Genomic DNA, 26190 nt, shown 5'->3' with positions numbered 1-26190 from the left:
AGCACTTCAATGAGAATTTGGTGTCATTTATGTAGGACACACAAAGAAGGCCAGGGTACACCCTTATCCTACGATACCACGTGATCAACTTTTACAACCTTACGTGCAAGACACCACAAAGGTTACAATTTTAGGTTTTGTTTATCTTGAAAGGCGAGCCATCCTCATGTGAAATAACTACAATACCCATTCTAGATTGCTTATAGCCTTGTAAGCACAAAATGGTGATGTGCAGAACTGCTTAAATTAATTTAATCCAAGTATTAGTCATAGAAATGGGATGTTTAATAGTAGGTGAGCCACTCACATGGAAGTTTCAGCAAACTATAACATGGTGGATACTTCAGTAATTTCAAGAGAGAGAGAGAGGGACGCTCACTTCCAGAAAGGCGTGAATGGTGGCACCCATCTTTACTCGTTCACCTTCCTTGTCTTCCCAATTTCACTTGTATGTGACGCCTCAACATTTAGACAGTCCCAAGCAAGGATAGAGAGAGAGAGAGAGAGGGCCATGGCTTCGCCCAAGCACAGGGGGAGGCCATATGGAGTAATGCTGCTGCTGGCTTTTGCAGCAGCGGTGGTGGGAGTAATGGCGGTTCACAAGCTCAGGGAAAGACGAGTCTTCAACATCCTCCTCAAGGAGAAGGACAGAGAGATCATCTCTCTTAACCTAAGATACCAGGTAACTCTCTCTCTCTCTCTCTCTCTCTCTCTCTCCATGGGTGTTTATGAAACAGTTGCACCATCAACAGTAAAAGAGAAAAAGATCACATCTTTGTTCATTTTGTTTTATTTTTTGCATGTAAACTTTCTCAACTTTAGTCCTACAATTTCTCATGAAACCTCTTTTCTTTCCCGTAGTCCAGAAATGTGATTTCAAGTGATTTACACGTTCTGTGAAATTTTGACCTGGAGAACCAGAATGGTTTCTGAACTTATTTTTAGGCTCTGCTCGGGAACCGTGCTATTGAGATGGAAACACCATTTCCATGTGTTGCCAAAATATGGTTTTACCAAAACGTAGTGCTGAGGATGGAGTTGCCAAAAACATCTTCCTGTAATGGTGTTGAAATGTGGTGCTGGGGTTGCCAACTCCATCCCCAATGAATGTTTTTGGCAACACCACTGCTCCCAAACAGCAGAGAGATTAGAGCATGAGCACTGGGGGAAACCACAACACACCTCCGATATAAGGCTCCCAAATAGAGCCTTAGATTCATCTGTCTACTGCAGAGAGGGAAAAAAAGTCTAAATAAGAAATATTTTCCGGTTTTTCAGATTCATTGTCTATTTTTTTCTCATCTACTAGAGGTCAAAAACTAATATTTGTCATTATGATCAAGAAGAAAAATAAGAGTTAATAAGGCAGGTTTTTTTGTTTTTCTAATTCATTGGTCTACTTTTTCATCTAATAGAGATCAAAAATTAATATTTGTCGTTATAATTTACGGAATGCCATGAATTCTGATATTCCTTTGTTTATGAGATTGGTTCTATCTTTCTGCTAAACCCATTTGTTTATTTATTGAAATGAAAATCATCTTGCATCAAGACTTCTTGTCTATGAGAATGGTTCTTCATCTTTTTTATTTTCTCACAGAGAGAAAAAGGTTTCTCCAAAGAGCTGAAAAGAAAGATGGAGGACATGAAAGCCAAAATTGAATCCCTTAAGAACCAGAAGATGGAGCTGAACAGCAAGCTCTTGGAAATGCAATCACTGACAACTTCCCTTCAAGAAAAGCACAGAGCCCTGGGTGCATCCCTGGAGAAGCAGAACCAGGTAGAAAACTTCAGAGTGAAAAAGAGCCTCTCAAGAAAAATGTATGTGCAGCTCATAGCTCTGAAAGAAGCTCTGAAACAGAAGGAAAATGAGATCCGTGAACTCAAGCGCCGGCATGAAAACCTGCAACCAGTGCAGTCTGCTGGTTCTGACAACACTTCAAGTTCGAAGGCTAATGGCACAGTCATAACGAGCATATCGGATAGAGACAATAGTACAGTCAGAGAACAAGAGACTGTTTCAAACGAACAGCAGGTTGAGCAACATCAAAATCCTCAAGATGGGGAGCAACCAGCCAATGTGGAAGTTGTGAACAAAGAAGAAGGCAATGAGACTCTTCCGAACAGAAATGCAGATAAGCAGAAAGAGGATGCAAGAACAGATGCTGCCAAACAAGAAGAAAATCCAGATGCTGTTAGCAAGCAGCCTGTTAATGGAACTGCACAGGTTGCTGATGGCATCCAAATGCCAGTGGATACGAGGGTTGGTGCTGTCAACCAGCCAGAAAAAGTCGAGAATGGTGACATCAAACTCTCAGAAAACAGGGAGAGTGAGAATGTTGAGAGAACGCAAGGTGAAACAATCACCCTCCTTACCAATTTGGAACAATCAGAGGATCCTCAAAACGCTACTGAAGACAAGCAACCTGAACACAAAGAACAAGAAAAGAATAATACTGATGGTCGTGCAGAAACCAAAGAGCAGAACAGCACCAACACCAACACCAACACAATAAAACAACCGGATGCTCAGGATGCAGATCGCCGTGAAAATATAGAGGATGCCAATGTCACGCAGCATGTGCAGAAAGGTGAATCTGTTGATACCAAGGGTTCAGAGAATGGTGAGGCTGCCCATGGATTCGGGCAACCAGAACATGTGGAAGAATCTAACATCAAGGTTCAGCAAGAAAACCCAGAAACTGAAGGTATAAAGAATGCAGAGGACGATGATGATGATCCCTTCTATGAATCCAAAGAAGATACAGCAGGGAATGAAAGAAGGGACTCAGAACCAGAGAATTACCAAGATGATAACGAGGGTGAAGAGGTATCTGAAATGTAACTGGTGAAAATAAAAATACACGCTAAAAAGTTCATAAAGCTTAGTGTTTACACTTGTTGGAGTGTTAGTTTTACCTCTATGTTCTAACCATGTTAATGAAATCAATGAATGCAGTCAGAAAGTTTCAAAATATGTAGAACAGGGTTGATTATTCTTGTCAACGTGATTTCAGTTTTACATACATCGATTCAGTGGACATGCAAAGGATTGAATTGCCCAACTCAAAGATTAAAAAAAAAAGACATGTTTAGTAATTGAATCTTTCCTCGAGTTCAAATGTCATGCATAACAAACAAAGCTCTAAACTTTAACATCCATAACGAAAGTCAGGAAAAAGCTCAAACTTTCCAAAACAATAATGTTCCACAACCAAGATATTCTCTTCTAGATGCTGTGTCAGGGAAGATTTTTATTCGCAAATGCTGAAGAAGGTAACCTGTAAGCCAGCAGCAGTCTAGTGGATCCCTTCGGCTACTTTCTGTAAAGAGCATTTAAAGAAGCCTAGTTAAAAAGGGTCAAACTTTTTATCTGAAAATTGACTACAGTATATCAAAAATTGTGTTTTCCGAAATACCCTACAATTTTTTAAATCTTCCCGATGTTCAAATTCACAATTTTTTGTTGTAAAAAGACTCTTTTATCCTTCACACAAGCAAATTTTCTCCAGATATGTGAACTTCCTCTCAAATATCCAAATATGCAAATTTCTTAAGTGTGAATTTCTTCCTAAACATGTGAATTGCCTCTCAAATATGTAAATTTTCTTTCAAATATGAAAATTTATAAAAATTTTCATAAATATGTGAATTTTTTTCTAAAGGTTTTAGTGACACTTTAGAAGCACCACCAAAGGCTTTAATGATGTTTTTTGAAGCATCACTAAACGTTTTTTACCTTTAAACCTTTAGCGACGCTTTTGCAAATACCGGGCATGACTCTCTGCCTGACATGTCCTGACATTCACAAATACAGTGCAACATTTGCAAACCATGAGTTGCAAAGGTCCCCAAAATATGAACTTTTACTAAAATCGCATAAGGTGCACAAGAATTCGCAAATGCATAAGGACATTCGCGTGCGAAGGTCAGGACATTCACAAATGTGAAAGTATTTAGTTAAAAAAGGTGTGTGCATTTTTGAGACATTTGCACCTCATGGTTGTGAATGTCCTCAAAATGTACAGAGCTTCTTTTTAATAAAATCGCATAAGGAGCACATGCCGGAGGAAATTTGCATAATTGGGAGAAAGTTCACATATCTAGACAAAATTTCTTTGTGCAAAAGGTAAAAAGGTTCTTTTGCAGTAAGAAAATTTTGAATTTGGACATCGAGCGTATTTAAAAAATTATAGGGCATTTTAGAATACACATTATTTTTGTCGTACAGTACAGTCATTTTCTGTTTTTTTAATGAAAACAGCCAAGGCTCCAAAGCTTTGAAATGAAATCAAGCAAAGTGCACAAATATATACAAAATAAATGATAAAGCCTCAACTACCAGTGTATATTTAAGTGGACTTATAAAAGATGCAAAATTATCCAAACCAAAGCACTTAACCATGTTTCAATAAAAAATTTCAGTCTAAGTATCAGTAGCTGAACCAGAAACAGCATAACAGAATGATAGATTTCTTGTTCAAGATATAACGGGATTAAACCCATAACCAAGAGGACATGACAGAATTTACCCATGCAACAATTGTAAATTGCCCAAGAATTTCAAGTCCAACCAAGTATCAGTAGTTGAATCACAAACAGAAGAACAGAATGTTAACTTTCTTTTTAAAGATATGACTTGATTGAACCCATGACCAAGAGGATATGACAACGTTTACCACTGCAACAACTGTAAATTTCCCAAGAGTTTTCAAGTAATTGTAAGCATTGGTGGCCAGCAATTCATGGGGCTTAGAGGTAACTCAAGATGCTCCTCAACCGGAAATTATCAGGGACCTCTTAGCAAAAACCTTGAACTGAATGACTCAAATAAAAAACCAAATACTTTCCATGAAGTTATTAATGTCAGAGTGGATTACGTCAGCCGGTATGTGATTTATTTCGTGCATTCACGTTTATTAGGTATACTATGCTTACTGAAGGAAACTCTCTCTTGCCCTTGAGCTTAAAGTCAACGGTTTAATGAATATTATGGCTGAATTGCTATGTCAATTCAGTCCAGTGACAAACTGCCTCCATCCATTCAGTGCACTCCCTTGGTAAAATTATGGCCAACCAAAAGTGTTCAAGATCATTATATTTGAATTAAAAAACGGTTTGTATTTAATTTAGAAGAAAACAATAATGTAACAATATATTAAAAAGTGCTGCTTCCGGATCCACAATGGAGATGGGCATCTTCATGGTGGTCAACCATATAAGATTAATCATGCACATGCACTTGCAACATTAATTACATTATTTGCACAAATGGGAATCAATCTGATTTTCATATGTATCTGGCTCGTCAAACAGGTGATTACCATTGGATAATGCTTTATTTAACCATATTTTTTACAACCATGCTACCAGGATATCAAATTCAAAGTGGAGATCATGAGTATTCATGTATATGGTAGTGTCACATGTCACTGATATTTTGAAAATATCGCGAAGCAATTCTAGGTCAGACAATAATCTCGACAAAATATCATGATATTTTCAGCAATATAAATATAGCAATATTTTTCAATATCTTTTAAAAAAAATTATTTTTATATATTTAAGCCCAATTTTCAAAGTTATTTTCTTATATTTTTCCAAGAAACATTATACAAAACCTATTATTTTTTATCTTTCTCATTATTTTTATAATTTCTAAAATTTTAAAACTCCCAAAAATTTTTCAAAGAAAACCACATATTGAAAATCTCTATAAGAAAAATGTCACCCAAAAAATTACCTTGAACGTGCAGGTGGCTATGATATCTGGCTTGTTAAGCTGGTGATTGTTGCAGAATGATGCATGGTTGCCCATGGTGTTTTTAACCAGGCATACAGAAAACCAATTTTGAACCAGAGATTATGCGCATACTGTAATGAAATATGTGGAAAAGCAAAAAGTGCACTAGGCACTTACAACATCCACTAATGAACAAACAACAAGGGCTAATACCCAAACCCACAAGAGACAACACAACATAAAAATATAAATGTCTCTTATTGAAAGAGAGAGAGCTCTCAAGAGTAAAAAATACAAGAGGGGTTCACCCCTATTTATACACAAGAGAAGGAGAGGGGGAGGGCCAAGAGGCCTCAAAAGGAGAGCCACCTAGGGGGCTCCCCATGTAGTCGTTGGGAGCCCCCAACGGTCACAAATGTGACCGTTGGGGGCCCCATCGACTACATGGTGGGGCCCCTTATGTGTGAGCAAAAAAACAAAAAATAAAAAATGATTTACAAAAAATAAAAAGGAAAATAAAATAAGAAAAACAAGTACCCCTATCGGGTACTTGTGAAATGACAAAAATACCCCTATCGGGTATTATATATATATAAATATATATATATATATGAATTACATGTATTTTAACACCCTCCCTCAAGCTTTACGGGGATATAACCGAAAGCTTGTTAAGAAGAAACAAAAACCGAGGAGCCGCAAGAGCCTTAGTGAAGAAGTCCGCCAACTGGTACTCAGATGTGACGTAAGGTAGTGCTATAGTTCCTCTTAGGTATTCATCCCGAACGTAATGGCAGTCCATCTCAATATGCTTAGTACGCTCATGGAAGGTGTGATTGCTTGCAATATAGATTGCGCTTTTGTTGTCGCAACACATCTTCGAAGGAGTAGAGATGATAATGCCCATATCACTGAGGAGGCTTCTTAGCCACACAAGTTCCATGGTTGTAGTGGCCATAGCACGATATTCTGCTACTGTCGAGGACAAGGATACTTTGTGTTGCTTCTTGCATCTCCACGAAATCATAGAGTCACCTAAGAAAACACAAAATCCGGTAGTTGAGACCCGGTCATTGGGATTTCCTCCCAAATCTGCATCAGTATAAGCAATTAAATCAAGTGACGAGGCAGAAGAAAGAAAAACTCCCTTAGTTATGGTATTTTTGATATATCTGACAATCCTTAAGACTGCACTCATGTGCACGGTTGTAGGTGCATGTTGAAACTGACTGACAGAGTGGACGACATGAGCAATGTCTGGCCGTGTGATGGATAAGTAGGTTAGAGACCCAACAAGTTGCCGGTAGGGAGTAGGATCTTCGAGAGGTGTTCCATCTTCCAACCTTAATTTTGCATTGATGACTTCTGGGGTTTCTGTCTTCTTATCATCGGAGATACCAGATTTGGAACAGATGTCAGCAGCAAGTTTCATCTGAGAGAGAATGTACCCTCGAGGAGAGTACGCCACTTCAATTCCTAAAAAATATCTTAAGAAACCAAGGTCAGACATATCAAAATTCTCTTTCAAAACCTTTTTAATATCATTAATGCCTTGCTCATCACTTCCTGTGATGATCATATCATCAACATAAAGTAGTAAAATAACTACTGAAGACCCTGCACTTTTCACAAACAAAGCAGTGTCAGTATAACATGAACGAAAATCCAAACTTGTCATTACATTACTAAATCTATCATGCCAAGCCTTTGGGGCTTGTTTTAAACCATATAATGCCTTTTTAAGTTTGAGAATCTTATTTTTACCAATACATACTCCAGGTGGGGGATCCATGTAAACTTCTTCATTTAATTCGCCATTTAGAAATGCATTCTTAACATCGAGTTGATAGATAGGCCATTTTTTCACTGACGCAATAGCAATAAGAGTCTTAACACTAATCATTCTAGCAACAGGTGCGAAGGTTTCTTCATAATCTATTCCATATTCCTGAGCATATCCTTTAGCTACTAACTGTGCTTTATAACGTTCTAATGAACCATCACTCTTGGTTTTAATTTTGAAGACCCATCTACATCCTATTGATTTCTTTCCAGTGGGTAACGAAATTATTTCCCAAGTTTTTGCCTTTTCAAGGGCACTAAGCTCTAAGTTCATGGCTTCAACCCATTGGGGAATATCTTTGGCCTCATTATAGTGTGAGGGTTCATGAAATGAATGCAACGCAATTAGACATGCTCTATATCTTGGAGTTAGGGACTCATAGGAAACAAACCTATTAGGAGGATTGGAGATCCGACTGGATCTCCTTAACGAGGTTTCTTCTATGTTGGATCCTTGAGAGTATTTTTCTAAGGCACTCATCTGAGATTGTTGACCACGCCTAACATATGTTTGGATTGGTCTATTATTCTCATCTATAACATTATCAAGAGGAATTTCCTCTAGGTCATTCAAAGATACATTAGAGATTTCCTCTTCTTGAGGAGTCTCATCTTCTTGAGATAGAAGATCAAACAAAAAAGTATATTCACTTTCATCAATATCTTTAGTTTTCACAAAACCATTTTCATTTTCCAAAAATGTTACATCTTTGGATACATAGAGTTTGTTATTTTTCAAGTCAAAACATCTAAAACCCTTTTGATTTTCTCCATAACCCAAGAACACACATTCAATAGCTTTAGGAGATAATTTGTCCCGTTTATGAGTAAGGACAAAACATTTACATCCAAAGACTCTTAATCTATTGAAGTCAGGTGTTCTTTCAAATAGTTTTTCATATGGAGATGTATTTTGTAAGGATGAAGATATCATTCTATTTATTAAGTAAGTTGAGGTTAAGGCCGCTTCGGCCCAAAAATTCTTTGGAATTTCTTTGGAAATAAGGAGTGTCCTAGTGGTTTCTATGATGTGTCTATGCTTTCTTTCGGCCAAGCCGTTTTGTTGGGGAGTCCTAGGACACGATCTTTGATGACAAATTCCATTTACTTCTAAATAGTTTTGAAATTCATTTGATAAATATTCTCCACCCGAATCGGATCTAAGAGTAGAGATATTACTTGAAAACTGATTTTTAACTATCATATGAAATTTTTTGAAAAAGTCAAAGACTTCGGATTTTAAATTGAGAAAGTAGATCCATACATACCTAGTGTAGTCATCGATGAAAGTGACGTAATAGGAGTACCCTCCTTTAGACATGACTGGAGAAGGACCCCAAACATCCGAATGGACTAACTAAAAAGGTCTTTTGGACACAAAAGTTCGGTTTGGAAAAGGAGTAGATTTCATTTTGCCAAAAATACAATTCTTGCAAACAAAATGTTTCTCATTACAAAATTTATTTCCAAATGGAAAGGAGTACATTTTTGAGAAACTTGGATGTCCAAGTCTTTGATGCCAAATATCAATATTTTTATCTTGGACATGGTTACAAAAAGAGCTAGTGGGGAGTTTCAAGTTGCTCATGTAATAGAGATCTCTCCTCCTATGGCCTTGCCCAATCAGCTTCCCGGACCGGAGATCCTGTATAGAGCAATCCTTAGTTGAGAAGGAGATTTTACATCCATGATCACATATTTGAGCAACAGAGAGGAGATTTAAATTAAGTTGAGGTACAACTCTCACGTTTGGCACAAAGAAATCTTTTGAAAAGTTTAAGGTTCCAAAACTTTTTACTTGTAAAGATGTACCATCGGCAGTTGAAACATAGGAGTTTTTATAATTATTACATAAATCGGAAAGCTCATTTTCAAGAGGGGTCATATGAAAGGAAGCTCCAGAGTCAAGGATCCAAGACGACATACCTGGAGGAGAGGAAGAAGCTACGGCGGCACCCGAAGTTAATGGAATCTTGAGTAGAGTTTGTAGTGCTTCCGATAGTTGAGCAAGAGAAAAAGAGTCCTTTCCTTTGATTGCTTCCTCTTTCTTTTGAGTAGCTTCTTCAACGGAAGCAACCTTATTTTTTGGTGCTTCATTCAACTTAGGGCAATTAGGTCTTATATGACCCGGTTCTTGACAATGGTGGCAAATGGCTTTTCTATAATTACCATTATAGTTATTTTGTCTTCCAAAATGTGGAGGTTTGTAAGTTTTTATGTGGTTGTCGGGTTTTGATACGACCAAGACATCATCTCCTCCTTTAATCATGCCAAGACGGGTTTCTTCTTGGCATATTTCGGCTATGGCATCTTCCAAGGGAAGAGGTTTTGATCTATGTAAGAGGGAGGATCTAACTTGCTCATATTCGGGCCTAAGCCCATGTAAAAATTGGAAAAAGTGTTCTTTTTTCATTTGTTCTCTCCTTAATTCCACATCTATACTAGAAACTCATTTTGGTTCTAGTAAAGATAGCTCATCCCATAGAGGGCCAAGAGTGCTAAAGTAGTCCCTAACACTCATTTCTCTTTGCTTGATAGTCCGGATTTTTTCTTGAAGAAAGAATTGACGAGCAAGGTCTTTTTGGGTAAACATACCTTTCATGAAGAACCATGCTTCATTTGCCATCCGAAATTTGGCAATGTTGGCGCAAATCTTGAGCTCCACATTGTTCATGAACCAAGCAAGAATCTTAGCATGCTTACTTTCCCAATCTTCTATTTTAGATCGGTGATCTTCAATGGCCTTCATGCAGGCATCTCCTTCAAGAGCTTTCTCTTGATCACCTTCCATCTTAGTTAGTTGAAGTTACGGTTCCGGAATAGTGCCCATAACGTATCCCCAAAGCTTTTTCCCCTTGAGGTTGTTTTCCATGGCGGCGGCCCACATCATGTAGTTGGATCCATTGAGCTTGAAGGAGAGATCAATCTTTTGTTCTCCTTCCATGATAATCACTTACAAGAGGATAAAAAGAAGAGAGATATAACAAGAAAAAAATATAGCTACACAACTAGCTATATTAAGAAGAAGAGCATACACAAGGCTCTGATACCATGTAATGAAATATGCGGAAAAGCAAAGAGTGCACTAGGCACTTACAACATCCACTAATGAACAAACAACAAGGGCTAATACCCAAACCCACAAGAGACAACACAACATAAAAATATAAATGTCTCTTATTGAAAGAGAGAGAGCTCTCAAGAGTGAAAAATACAAGAGGGGTTCACCCCTATTTATACACAAGAGAAGGAGAGGGGGAGGGCCAAGAGGCCTCAAAAGGAGAGCCACCTAGGGGGCTCCCCATGTAGTCGTTGGGAGCCCCCAACGGTCACAAATGTGACCGTTGGGGGCCCCATCGACTACATGGTGGGGCCCCTTATGTGTGAGCAAAAAAACAAAAAATAAAAAATGATTTACAAAAAATAAAGAGGAAAATAAAATAAGAAAAACAAGTACCCCTATCGGGTACTTGTGAAATGACAAAAATACCCCTATCGGGTATTATATATATATATAAATATATATATATATATGTGAATTACATGTATTTTAACAGTGTAGCATCTACAAAGTGTGCGACTCAATTCTATCCTCACATGCCTCTCTATTTCCTTTAGTAAAAGTTATTATGTTATATTACAATTATATGAAAAAGTAAATAATAAAAATGAGTTCAGAGTGGGATCACGCATAAAATTCATCACCCGCCATACTTAGTTGTCAAAAGTGATGCCTAGCCGCTGCCTAGCTCGGCTGGGAGCAGGGCAACTCTAAGCAGTAAGTCCCTGTTTTTCCGTTGAGGCCATGGGGACATGGTTATCTTTTTTTTTCTCTTCTTTTTTTATTTTCTTCTTTTCTTCCTCTTGCATCAAACCTTTTCTTCTCGTTCTTTCTTTCCTTTTTTCTTCTTTTTTCTTCTTCTTTCCTTTTTTCTTCTTTTTTCTTCTTCTTTCCTTTTTTTCATTTTACCTTCTTCTTTTTTCTTTTCAACTTCTCCTTTTCTTCTTCCTCCAACTTTTGCCCCTCCACCTTTTCTTTTTTCTCATATTCTTCTTCTTTGTTAGGTGCGCAACTACCAGCGGGTTGACACTGAGCGTCCATCACATCAGCAGAGACTTTTGCTGCTGCTAAAAGTCTCAGCGGGAACTTTTAGCAGTGACAAAAGTCACCACTAAAGGTATGGGACCTTTAGCAGTGACTTTTGCCGCTGCTAAAAGTGTTATTGTAGAATAAATGATGCTGACATCATCCCGCTTCTGTTGCGCTGCTACCACCCACTCTATATAATATACACATGTTTTATGTCCAATGCTATGCAATTTTACAATATTACACATGTATGCTTAATTCATAATTACAATTATATCTTTGTTAATAAATTTAACTATTTATTATAATGTTTATACTTTTCTTGATATTTTGTTTTCTTGATCCTGCTTAGGCCCGACTATTCCTTTTTTGGGTCGTCCGCCTAAGTGCCGACTAGTGATTTTGACAATTAAGCCGCCATATCACAGCTATCTCAAACAAGAAACACTACACCTATCCAGATAATGTTGCTGCCGCACCATAGCAGAAAGAACAGTTGTCCCCTCTACAGCCTTTGCAGCTAACAGTGGTATCTTATGTTACACCTTTTGATTCCATAAAACCCCACAGATGCCATTGACGATGATCAAGAATAAGGAGATTGCCAAACAGGAAAAATCCAGCTATACAGTGGTAAATTCACACTCTAAACAGGATTAGATTGTCTTCTATGTAAGGCCAGAGCTTTAAACCATTTTCTACTAGGCAGACTCAATCAACTTAGTTATAGGCTTTGGTCTTCAATCTCCACCATTCCTAAAATAGTCTCGAGGACAGCAAGTTCAGGGATTAGGCGGTCTGTAGGCCCCTGTGTGACCCCAGCTACCAAAAATTTCCCTCCACCATCCTTTAGTCCAGAAGAGACGTGCACTTTGTTCCCAATTACAGAGGATGCCAATTGAATGTCCAGGTCCCCTCTATCAGGCGCAGCCCACGGGCCAGGGATGATACCAAATCTCGCCCAAACCTTAACAGATGGTACGATGTCCAGTGGCCACTCAAATTTGATAAACATGTGGCTGCATGCCATCCATAGTCTGTTTCTCATTTCAATGACGGAGTAGGACATTATATCATGGGCTTCTCATTTTCCAGACAGAGTAGGACATTATATCATGAGCTATTTGTTTCCTGATGCACCAGATTTTCCATAAACACCCACCTAAAATGTATGTCACCAACACTCCAACACCCATTTGTCTCCAAATATCTGCCCAAACCACCAGTTCAGCTTGCAACTCACCACTAGGAGTGTGCCGAACCTACTGCATATGAATTGTCACACGATGGCCACCCTAGCAAGTCACGAATAGATGAGTATTTTCTTCCTCCCGCTCGCATCTGTAACAACGATTAGGGAACACTATACCCATCTTCTTGAACCTGTCTTGGTTGGGTAATTTGTCCTCACGGCTCAAGAATGCCACCCATGCTGCACGTGGAGTGCAGGCATATTTCGTCCATCCCTCCTTGGGTGACTTCTAGTGCACCTCTTCCCAAAGGAGACTCCTCGACACCACTGTAGAAGGATTGCCCTTTCACATAAGATTTTGGGATATGGATTCGGCCCTACATCTTGCTTCCTCTACTCTTGCAACACCTGGCTCCTATCGAATTGCTTTACAAACCTGAGCCAATGTCCATCCAAACTGTCTATCAATCCTATTGTAGGTGTCTCCATCAACATTCAGGATGCTAGCTAGGTTCAGCCCAGGATCTGCAAAATTGACCGTCACCAACTAACCAAGAAAAATGATGTTTTACTTTTACCTCTTGGCAGCCCCAAAGAATCCGTCTCCAGGACCACAAGGCTCTCCTTCTTCTCCTTATTGTCCACAGGGATCTATTACGGAGATATTTATGCTGCACAAACTCAGCCCAAGCAAACTGTCCCATGATTGCCACCCACCCTAAAAAGCCCAGATTAGCCTTGTTACAATCCTCCTCCAAATGCTAGAACCCCACCCCTCCCTAAGGCAGGCATATCCCAACTGATTAGGTGCATCCTTTTATCATCTCTAGCACTCCAAAGAAAATCTTTAAAACAGCATTCAATTAACTAAATTACTGATTTAGACATCCTGAAAGCCAACAGCCAGAACAAAGGTAAGCTTTCAAAACGTGTCTGATCAAGCATACCTTTCTGGCATAAGACAGCAACTTGGCTTTCCAACCCACAAGCTGGTTATGATATTTCGCCAATATTTCATAACATGGATTGGATTTAGCCTTCCAAGGAATAGGGAGAGCCCAAGGTATTTGATGGGCAGGGCCCCAATACACCAGGCTAACATCGAACAAAGATCTATGGCTAGATTAGTTAAGATGCTGATCGGGATCACCTTGGATTTATCGGGGTTGATCTTGAGACCCACTAGGCTTTCAAACTCACTGAGGATAGTTCTCAACTGAGTTATTAAGCGAGTAGTGGCCTTAGAGAGGAGTGCATCATCGGCGAAAAGCAAGGAGGTGAACTGTTGAAAGTTGCAGCCAAGTTGAGGGGTCTCAATCTCTCCTACGCGTGCTCCAGCTCTTAGCCTCTTGGTTAGCATTTCCATTACCACAATGAACAAGCACGGGGATAACCGATCCCCTTAAAGAAGTCCCCTTACACGTGACAACAACCTACCTGGTCACCTATTCACTAAAATTCTGAAGGTCACCGTGGATACTCCTAACCATACTCACCAGTATCCTTTTCGGCTAGGTTTTTCTCGGGAAAATATCAAAAGTTTTAAATTTTGAAAAATATAATGAATAATAAACAATAATAGGTTTTATAGTATTTTTCTCGCAAAAAATATAAAGAAACAATTAGAAAAGTTTTTAAAATAGAAAAGAAATAAAAAAAAGATACTTAAAACATATAAAAAGGATACAACAACAACAACAACTACGCCTTCATCCCAAAACAATTGGGGTCGGTGATATGAACCAAAAAAGAAAATCATTCTGGGTCTTTCACATGAATCCTTCTCCTCCAATCATTTCTATCCAATGCCATGTCCTCGGAGAGGTTCAAAGCATTCATATCCTTTCCTATCACCTCCATCCATGTCTTCCTAGGCCTACCCCGACCTCTTTTAACTAATATATTTTCCCATTTCTCCATCCTTCTAACTGGAGCATCATTAGGCCTTCGCCGAATATGTCCAAACCATCGTAAACGATTCTCTCTCATCTTATTTTCAATGGGTGCAACGCCTACCTTCTTACGTATCTCCTCGTTCTGAATCTTATCTTTTATTGTATTTCCACACATCCATCTCAGCATACGCATCTCAGCTACACTCATTTTTTGAATATGATGTCTCTTGGCAGCCCAACATTCCGTACCATATAGTAAAGCGGGCCTAATAGTCGTCCTATAAAACTTTCCCTTCAACCGCAATGGCATTCTACAATCGCACAACACTCCAGTTGCACTTTTCCATTTCATCCACCCAATCTTTATCTTATGATTTACATCTCCATCAATTTCTCCATACTTTTGAATGATAGATCCCAAATATTTGAAACAATCATCCACCGGTATTTTTTGCTCACCAAGCTTCACTACACTCCCATCACTACTTCGTTGCTTACTAAACCGACATTCCATGTATTCTGTCTTACTCTTACTCAACTTAAAACCTCTTGCTTCCAATATCTGTCTCCATAATTCTAACTTAGCATTAACCCCAGCTCTAGACTCATCAATCAAAACAATATCATCAGCAAACAACATACACCACAACACATTTTCTTGAATTGATCTCGTAAGCTCATCCATCACTATAGCAAATAGGAAAGGGCTTAAAGCAAATCCTTGATGTAACCCAACCGTTATAGGAAAACTGGTTGTCACCGATGTTGAACAAAAATTGACTCAATCCATGGTCAATTCTCAAAGATCAGATTATTCTTCTAACATAATCCTTTGGGTTGACTTTGGGCCAAATGACGCAGAGCCTTATAGAGGAATCCCAACTCAATTTTTCATATGTAGATCTAATTTCATGCAAACAACTGGGACTTTTCCGGATACAAGAGTGTCAATGATTTCGTGAGCCAATAATAAACTTTCCTGAATATTTCTGCCTTTCAAGAAGGCCCCTTAATTACGAGATATCACACGAGTAAGAACATTTTGCATCCTTGCTACCATTATCTCACTAATAATTTTGTAGAGGAAATTGCAAAGAGAAATTGACCTAAACTCTGACTTCACTGCGTCTTGGACTTTCAGGATCATCACAATGAAGGTCTAATTGATTCGCTTTATGATTTTCCCCTTTCGAAAAAAAAAATCCGATATCACCCTGCACACATCTTTACCTATAATGTCCCAATAAGTTTGATAGAACTCGTCGGGGAATCCATCAAGGCCTGAAGCTCTGTCCCCATCCAAATGAAATGCTGTGTATTTGATCTCCTCTTCCGTTACAGGTTTGAGGAGTCTTACATTCTCTTAGTCAGTTACTTTAGAACCCTCCTTCATTAAAGTAAATAGATTGTCAATCACCTAATCCTTTTAAAAAGAACTCTCTACACAGCTTCTAGATGTGACCAAAGACTTTGATCTACCTACCTTCATGTTCGATTCTATAGAGTTTATTCCAACTGTGTTGGCATTGCACAATTGCATGGAAAACTTTGGTGTTGGAGTCACCCTCCCGCATCCAAGATATTCTGGCATTTTGCTGCAGAGCATCTCTTCTTTGATTAAAGCCTCTGTAAGGACAGTTCTAATTTCTTGTTCCTAGTCTGCCTTGTCTACTAGACCCTGGTCCATATCAGATTGAATTGTTTCCAGTTGATGGGTCAGGGCAGCGACCTTCTAGCAGACATTCCCAAAACATAACTTATTCCACCTCTTCACATTATGCTTCACTTTTTCTAATCTCTGAATAGCTCTCAAGGTCGGGCCCCGTAGGCAGTTGATAGCCCAGCTTAAGGAAACTAGCTGCATGTAGCCCTCATATGAGATCCATACTTTTAGGAATCTGAAACAGAGAACACATGTGGTTACAGTGGGAAATGTAACCAAGAGCATGAGGGCATTGTGGTCAGAGGTCATTCGGGGGAAAACTCAGAGTGATAGAATTAAACCAGCACCTTGAGTTTCACGGTTAACAAATGCCCAATCCAGCTTGGAAAGGGTCAGATATGATCCTCTCCTGTTGTTAGACCAGGTGTACCTAGAATTAGGCTCCTCCATCTCGGTTAAATCACATTCGGAGATGAACTCATGGAATGGCAAGGACATCCCAAAACTCGGTGTTGAATGGGAAAATAACCAAGTTGAAATCTCCTATGATGAAACAAGGTAAATTAACCGCTAGGATTGCTAATGAAAGCTCCCTAAAGGCTAGTTGTCTGCATCTATATTTAGGATCCAGATAGACCTCCACCACTACAAACTCAAACCTAGGAACAGGGCTCCAGAAAGTGACTACAAACCAGTAGTAGTTACTATGAAAGGATCTCATCTTAACCAGACTCTCATCCTACAGACAAATAATTTTCCCAATACTGAAGGCCTTGTTTAAGTGGGATATTGTCCCATAGGACCCAATCTTCCTTTGGAAGTTTCTCATCTGCCTTCTTGTGATCATAGAATCCAACACAAAAGTAATAGGAGGGTTATGCCTGCTCAATAAACCATGAAGGTCTCTTTTGGCTGCCTTCCTTATCAACCCTAGTATGTTCCATGATCTTCATGGGGAAGGAACTGGATGTCAGTCTGCAGCAAGCTCCCCCATAAGGGAGTTCTAGTCATTTTCTTTGTCGTTATCCTTTCGGCGTGTGGATTTGTCACCTTGCCGTAGTCTTTGGTTTTCTCCACACCCAACCTCTGCACAGCCAAGGCCTTCTCCCTAGCCTGATAAGAATGATTTGGATTAGTCTCCATAAGGATCAACTTTTTTTTCTCCTCCCGGCTAGAGATTCTTACCTTTCTACCTTTTTTCACGTGACTTGGATCCTCACTAGAATCACGTTTTAGATTGTTGCAGGCAATCATCAAGCTAGCTCCGCCAAAATTAATGGCTCCCACATGCCCGAAACCCCGTCAGATCCATCTCTAATTCCCCATCAAGAAGCAAAGGAGTGCCACAGGGAGAAATTGATGTGACCGAAGACCCTTAAGGGTCAATGCCACCCGAACACTGCCAGCAAGCTTGCACCGGCACTATGGCTTGCCTTGGGGACTCTGCTTCTCCCCCACTACTGCTACTGGTCTCTGCCCAGACTATCACAGTCGCTGGAGAATACACCACTAGAATCCCTCTCGCAACTTCATGATCTCCATCTTTCAGAGTGCCCTTCAATTCAGTATCCATTTTGGTGACGATTGACTTGCCAAAAGATTGAGCCTAAGCACCCCACCCTTTGGCCAGTCGGAACCAACCAACCCTCAACATTGGAGCCCTGCCTACAGTCGAGGATGTCTCTCTTCTCTCCTCGGTGTTAGCTGAAGCCTGCTGTAGTTCCTAAATGTCAGCCAAGGCCTTGAACCACCTTATTAGATGTAGGTGTCTTTCAGTTAGATCTCTTGGTAACATTTACCAATGTCCATCCATCAGCTAGAGGGTGACTGGTACCCACCGACTCCTTTGAATCCTTAGAAACAACTTTCCTAGCAGGGCACGAGATCTTTGAGTGGGCAATAGACTCGCAGTCTCTACAGAACCGTATTTTTCTCTCATATACCTAGGGATGGCAGTGGAGTGGGGGGAAACGGGGATTCGTCCGAACCCGCCCCATTTAGGCGGGGATGGAGGACATGAAACGGGGAATGGACCGGAGATGGAGGTGAAAATCAAAAGTCATGCAGGGATGGAGGTAGGAGTGCAGTTACTCTTTCCCCCGCCCCTCCCCCGGGCGGGTATATTAAAATTACTAATATAACCTTAATATTTTATAAAATGACCTTTATATCCCTTATATATATTCATTTTTTATCCCTAAGCTCCTAACCAATAGCATTTGTAAAGACTAGAATGTAAGTGCCTACCGGTGGGCCCGCTCACATGCATGGCTTTTCAGTGTTTAGGAATATATTGAGGAGTGATGGACTTCCAGGGTGGGGACGGGGCTGAGAACGGGGACAGGGATTTTTACCCGTAAGGCAAGGTGGAGGTCCAAAGTTTCCTCCACCATGGTGATGGAGGGCAAAATTTTGAGACTGAGTGAGGTTGGAAAACTCATCCCCTGCACCGGTCCCGGCCCACTGCCATCCCTACATATACCACTTCTCTATGTCACATAGGTGTGGGTGATGATGCGGGTGTGGATATGGGTGCAGATGCAGCACTTTAAAAAAAACTTGGGTGCAGGAGTGCGGAGAGGGTATATATATATATATATATATATATATATATATATATATATATATATATATATATATATATATATATATATATATATATATATATATATATATATAAAACTGGACTTGGTTAGGGGTTCAAAGAATCTACTTTTGGATAGAAATGGACCTCAGTGTGGTTGACTTCACCTGGCACAAAGGAAGCCATGTCCAAGTGTCGCACCTGCATGGGTGGTGTGATGTGGGTGTGGTGCCCTGTTAGAAGAGTCTGTGTTACATAGCCACTCCTTGAGAAAAGATTTTACCTCTTTCCATTTCTATTTTAATAGATGGAACCAGAATGAACCCTAGAGGAACTTCCAAAGAAAAGATGGGCAAAGGTTAGCCATTCAAGTGACATTGTGAACAAATCAACCTCTATGAGGGATCCTTTCAGGTATTCTGCTACCATTTTAAAGAACTCATGGTTCCAAAAATCTGCAAGTAGATTTCGCAACTTGATCCAGAGAGGAATCGGTTGGGTTTCTTCTAGTTCATATTCCATACCTAGGTGCCATTGTTTAGTTAGAAGCGCCTGCCCCACCATTTTCCATGTTCTTCGCTTCATAATCAGCTTTAAATCTTCCTCCTTACTGACTTTGATGAGGAATAGTCCCTTTGATAAGATAGAGAACCTAAGGGGTTCCACCAAAAGCCAGAGAAACTTCAGTCATTCAAAACTAAATCGATAGTATGTTTCTTATTTCCTTCTCCTGAATGGCCTGTTATCATCATCCATTGGAACGGTGATTTGATCTGGGGGTAACTAGCAAAGGGCACATAGTTCCTTGGAGTTGATTCCTTCGCAACCACCCTCATGGGGGGCACATTACCCTTACCCTAGTATTCTACTTGTATACCCTCTCTCACCACTGCAGCCCAAGACCTCTGGTCAGTGGTGGTTTTTGGTTGTTCCCCCTGATGCAGAGGGCTCGGGCTATTACTCGTGTAATGGCATTGGTCCCTTTCCGAGGTGGGCAAGAGCTCTCATCCCTCGATACTGTGTTTTTCAAACACGTGATGCATTTACTCTGATGATTCTCCACTCACTATAAGAATGCAAGCACACACATATATGCACATAAAAATATATAGTAGGTCAAAATATGCTTCACCTGGAAAATTCTCATATGGACTAGGACCAAAAATCCACGTTTAGAATGCTTTTACCCTGCAGTGTCCTCCAGCAGGTAGAAAATGTATCTACCTGAATGATTCTTGATTCTTTATGACTGGCCCACTAAACGCAACCTATGTCACATGGGTGCAGGTGCGGCAAAAAAAAATTACATTATATATATATATATATATATATATATATATATATATATATATATATATATATATATATATATATATAATTTGTGCAGGGGAGGGGTCGAGCCCCCTCCCTGCGCCCTCTTTGTGCAGGAGAGGGGTCGAGCTGATGAGTTGTGGAACCTGATTCAGAGTTTTGGACCTTGCAGAAAGGGGGGCTCCGGGGGCTTGAACCAGAGTTACCAGTCGAGGAAGCGGGAGCGGGAAGCGAGGCACTTTCAAAAATTTAGGAAGCGAAAAGCGTGGGACAACTTAAAAGAAAATTACGAATCGTCTCGGAAGCGACCTAGAAAGCGAACCGGAAGCGAGGGGGAAGCGAAAAAAAATGAAAAAATGGGGGAAGTATAAAAGGGAAACGCGCTTCCCATAAAAGGGAAGCACGCTTCCCAAAAAAGGGGGATGCTTCCCCACGCATTTCGGAAGCATGACATTTCGCGCTTCCGAAGCACATATCGGGGAAGCGTGCTTCCCCATACGCCTAGGCCCTTCCGGTAACTCTGGCTTGGACACAAATTTTTTTTTTTAATAAAAAGGTTGGACACAAATGACCCTAGGTGCAGTCAACGCACCCAGGGTCGGGTTGGCCGCACCTGCGTCGACGCGGGTGCGGCACCCTGCTAGCCGAATCCCTGTGACATAGAACACAACATAAGACAACATGTGCAAGATTAAATGTTGAACTCTCAGTAGCTACTTAAATAACACAAACACGTGATTTTGGTGCCATGTCCATTTTTGACAATTACCTTCTGCAATTACAGTTGGGATTATGCTGTAAGATTCAACCAGACTTTGACACTGTATTGTAACAAATTATTGCACATTGGTCTTACACCTAATTCATAATGCTGGTAATTTACAAGATAAGAAAGGGTGAAACAAGATTTAAACATACATACCTCTTCCTTCTTTTTTCCTCCAGAGAACGTCTTATAACCTCCATATATTAACAAAGTCCATCCAGTCAATGACACAATCACAAACTGCAAAAGAAAAATCTCATAATTTAGTGTTCTATCTGCAAATACAACAATTCTTCCAAGTATAGGATGTCTTATGTGAGAAACCACTGAGCAGATAACAGGAAGAAAGGAAGTCCAAAATGTGTAGAACTAAAGAAATTGAGGATGTGGAACATTGATGGCTAACTATTTTCTCACAACCAATTGGATCAGTTTAGGATCATTAAATGATATCTTTCAAAGGAACTGAAACTTGGATTGCAAAAATAATTGATTTTCTCAAACGACAGATTCGTACAAAGACCAGGTTCAAATCTCTATGCCAAGTTTACATGTGTTTTAAATGCATGCACCTCGCCATGATGTACACATGTCAATTTTAACTGTGATGCCTTATAATCAAAGTCTTCTGTCAATGCTGAAAATATTGGAGAGAAATAGAATTGTTCTATTTGATTTTGGTAGAAACTTTAGAAATAGCACTTAGTTTTAGGTCATAGAAAATTGCAATCCCCACCACGTAGAGAAATAGAACTGTTCTATTTGATTTTGGTAGAAACTTTAGAAATATCACTTAGTTTTAGGCCATAGATTAATGAAACAGATTTGAACTGACAAAAAATTTTAGGAATGCAAAACTTCAATTGAACTTGAAACAGTACTCACATGCTCTTCCTTCCATTTAGATGGACTTAGTGGATCCTGCCAAAAGTTGACCTTAGGTGGTCCATGATGATCTGTCAACGGTATATCAAAATGAAAAAAAAGAAAAACTGGATCAACAATGTAACCAAGCTTACTCACTTCATGCTTCAGAGAAATGGGAAGCTATAATCAATAACTGACATGATGCAAAGACAGAAAAATGCAATAGCTACCATATTCACAAGAACAATTGTTATTGTACCAAACCATCATGAGATCATACGTATTGGGAAAGACAGTCTTCTGATTTATCCTCCTAAGATCAGATTCTAAGGCACCATTTAGGACCTTTATTTTTACTGTCTATATTGGCACAATAAAGCAATATTCCAATCTTTCCCAAGACTAAGATACAACGGAACTGAGACTCCTGTGAAAGTGTTCCAAATGCTAAAATTTTAATTTATCAAAATCAGAACAAATATTACCCACAAAAGTAAGTCAGCACTAAGCTAGTAATGCCAAACAGAGAATGGCATTCATCCAAAATAGCCATCTTCATGGCACTTGATCTATCTCGACCAGTTAAAATAATGAGCACATATCAGGCTCCAAGCTGAATCAAACCTCTCGAATATGGATTCCCACTTCCTGCCCATCCATTTTATTTTTCATGCAATGTATGCCTTCTCACATGAATGGATATCAGGACAGGAATATAGAGATGCTCTCACACGGTCACACCATCATTTCTAGTCTAGCACCCACTCAACAAGAATCGGACTTCTGCAATGAAGAGAATGCCAGTCTATGCTAAAAAGATTTTCTTACTTTGTTCTACAAACTGGATCATTTTCATCATTCCCTCACAATCTCAAAGTCAGTTCTTGCTATGGAAATAATTCCTCAAGTCTATGGTAACGATTGATCTCATTATTTCGGTTCCTAACTCACTTTTCGTCGCCAGAGGATAGGAAAATAAAAAATTCTTGAACAAACAATGATCCTGGCCCAGAATGAACACAAAGAAAGGGGAACGAGGACTAAAAAAACAAAAAAGAAACAATTTACATTTTCAAATGCGAAATTGGGTCACTTGGATCAATTCCTGAATTCTTCAGGATTGATAAATTCATTCGAGAAGTGTTTCATTTTTTAGATACCATTTAATTAAAATTTGATCCTATGCCCTTTCAATCAATGATTCGATCATCCGCGGGAAACAATCAAAAGGCCCTAGATCCCCAATTCAAGAACATCCTCACGAAAAACGATCAAAAACATTGTTCGTTTGTCCGATTCAATTGAAACTTGAATTAACGAACAAAAAAGTAAAAAAAAAAAACAAATTGAACGGAGCAAACATCTATACAATGCTTCATCAGCCGAACGATTATCAAAACCACAACTAACACAATACCAACCAAAAAAGGGGAAGAAAAATAACTCCTTGCTTTTGTTTCAATTTTAAGCATAAAAGTATATAATAAACTCCATACTCAATTAAAAGGGGGAAGAAAATACGAAGCCTAATCAGAAATACTATCGACACCATCAAAAAACGAAGATGGGGGATGAGTCAATGATACAGAAGCACTAAGAGAAACACAGGAAGGGAGAAGAGAGGGGGAAATACCGCCACCACCGGCCAAGCCGCGCCGATGCAGAAGCCTAGCGGCTTGAGCTCCCGACGCGTGCGATTGGGAAGACGAGAGCCTGAAGGCGTCGGCTAAGGAGGTGGCTCGGCGCGCCGTCGTAGCCCATGCAGCCATTCTACGGGATTGTGGATGCTACAGAGAGAGAGAGAGAGAGAGAGAGAGAGAGAGTTGGTCTTCTGACGAGTCTAACCTCCAAATCGAAGGGAGAAAACTGTGACGCCAAAATGGCACCCACAGAGAGATTCAGAAAATCTTCCCGAACCGTACCCAATCGAACAATTTTGAATCAGTCCAATTATTTTTTTGAAAAAACATAAAAATCATAAAAATAGGAAACGCCAACAAAGTTTAAAATTCAGAAAAAATAGAAAAAACTGCAAAAAATGACAAGTATAAGATATTAAAATTACAGATGTAGAAGAATATAAAGAAATTTTCAAAAAAAATTTAGTGTAAATATCCGATATTTTAAAATTGGCAATGTTTTGAAATTATTTAGTAATTTTTGGTTGTTTGGCCGCTTTGAAAAATATCACATATTCAAGTCAAAAAAAAAAAGAACAGAAAATATCACATATTGACTCAATGTAACTGCATAAATGCGTTTAGCGCAGTTTTTATTAAGGATCTGACCTTGGATTGAGATTTTTTAATGTAAGAACAGGTATTTTGTGCCAAGAAAGTTTTGTAACATTCTGAACCCTTATGTGTCACACTTATATGATTCAATACCTTTTCCTTAACTATGTAGGTCATATTTACTAAACAAACTATGTCTGGTACAAAAAATCAAAAAATATAGATGAAAAGAAAGGCAGTTCCTACTCAATAGTTTTTTTTTCAAAGGCAAGGTGAGGCTAGGGGTACAACTATATCATTGGGTTTTGAACCTGCAACGTCCCAACACATCGTGACTTGCACTAGCTGGTTTTCGTACATGCAATAGCACCAAAAAATTACCTTCGATGCATTATTGAAAATTCTTCGTGACCAACAGTGTAAAACTAACGTTTGGAAGTAAGAAAGTAGTAGGAAAAGCTAAAGTATAAATTACTATGTGTCAACCATAACATGACATGTGTTAAAACTATTAAAATAATAATAATAAATTAGTTTTTATTATTTTTTAACATTTATTTAAAAAATAGCCGATTCAAGCTGAAGCGTAAATTCTGCAGATACAATGTGTAACAGATACAGTCTGATACGCACCGATATTTGCAACATTGCTTTTGATAGAAAAAATTCCTATTAAAATTTTTTTTGCAACACATCTTATTTTAAGGGCTGCCACAAGAAGAACTTCTTCCATCTTCATGTTCCTCCCACCCACCATCATTTTTAAGTCGCTCTCTCATCTTCATCTTCTTCGTAGTCACCCACCATTTTAAGGTCTCTCTCTCTCTCTCTCTCTGGTGTGGTCGATACATCTCTCTCTCACACACACTTTTCTTACATTTTTCCATTCCATTACTCATGCTACACAAACTAAAATTTTTCATTTGAAAAAGTTATCATATCAAAACTTCTCATAAGCAAAGTTTTCTTTTATTATGAGATTTTTTCTTACTTCCAAACGTGCCCAAGTTAGGACCAACCATTACAGGGGATGAGAGAAAAGATATGATCACTAAACATAGTTCTTTGAAGAAAATACATGGAACTTATTAGAGAATTAAAATGAACAAGCAAGACTGACCGGCTTGATTGCCAACTAAACCCTATGGTGGTTTGTTTATAATTAGGGATGGCAGTGGACCAGGGCGGGGGACAAGGTCTCCTCCACCCCCACCCCATTTCAAAATCCGAACCTCCGTCCCGGCACGGGATGGATTTTAACCTTCACCCCTGCCTCCATACCCATTTCATGTCCTCCATCCCCAGTCCAAACGGGGGCGAGGCGGGACAGGGCCCGTTTTCGCTTTGTCTATAGTCATCCCTTGAAGGATTGAGGATGGGATGGGGCGGGGCGGGGATTGAGACGGGGATGGGATGGGGTGGGAGAAAGCGTAAGTCCATCCCCGCCTCCATCCTCACACGGGGATAGATTTTAACCTTCATCTCCGTTTCATACCCTTCATCCACGGTCCAAACAGGGCGAGGCGGGGCGGGCCCCATTATCCCCCGGTCCACTGCCATCCCTATTTATAATGGGATGTATGTATGATCACTTTTGTAAGCCTCAATGAATGAGAAGACCAACGCTCTAGGACTAGATAGCAGTCTGGGCATAAGTGATATCAACTAGATGTAATAAACAAATTTCATCTTTGAAGAAAATATGAATAAATTTTATGATTTCATTATAGGAGAGAGCAAGCGACGGAATGAAGGAAAACTCTCTCTCTCTCTCTCTCTCTCTCTCTCTCTCTCTCTCTCTCTCTCTCTCTCTCTCTCTCTCTGCTTGAACGAAATCACAAAATCGGTTGGGAAAAACAAGATTTTGAAAAGTGTTTTTTTCTCCAAAATTCTCTGGAGACGGGCACATATAAAAATTTGAAAAAATTAAACCTACTTGTATGGATGTAAACAATATAAGAAATAAAAAAGTTTGTTTTCCTCCTAATATCATTCATACAAAT

The 26190-nt window shown here is 39.4% G+C and overlaps 2 protein-coding genes across 2 annotated transcripts; one reads left to right on the top strand and one right to left on the bottom strand.

The window, feature by feature from the left end:
* The first annotated feature begins 460 nt into the window (after positions 1–460).
* LOC149830905 (uncharacterized) lies at positions 461–2975 on the top strand. The gene is made up of 2 exons (XM_090013544.1): positions 461–682; positions 1601–2975. The coding sequence occupies exons 1-2, from the start codon at positions 512–514 to the stop codon at positions 2843–2845; spliced, it is 1416 nt and encodes a 471-aa protein (XP_089869670.1). The 5' UTR covers positions 461–511; the 3' UTR covers positions 2846–2975.
* Positions 2976–3075: 100 nt separating this feature from the next.
* On the bottom strand, positions 3076–23878 carry LOC149830904 (uncharacterized). The gene is made up of 4 exons (XM_090013545.1): positions 23587–23878; positions 21972–22042; positions 21243–21326; positions 3076–3323 (listed from the first exon to the last, which is right to left on the bottom strand). The coding sequence occupies exons 1-4, from the start codon at positions 23720–23722 to the stop codon at positions 3300–3302; spliced, it is 315 nt and encodes a 104-aa protein (XP_089869671.1). The 5' UTR covers positions 23723–23878; the 3' UTR covers positions 3076–3299.
* Between the last annotated feature and the right edge of the window lie 2312 nt (positions 23879–26190).

Source organism: Nuphar pumila, chromosome 7 (assembly GCF_984573655.1).
Source record: "Nuphar pumila chromosome 7, dmNupPumi1.hap1.1, whole genome shotgun sequence".
Lineage (NCBI taxonomy): Eukaryota > Viridiplantae > Streptophyta > Magnoliopsida > Nymphaeales > Nymphaeaceae > Nuphar > Nuphar pumila.
Note: the sequence above shows the minus strand (reverse complement) of the source record. Positions and strands in the feature narration are given on the sequence as shown.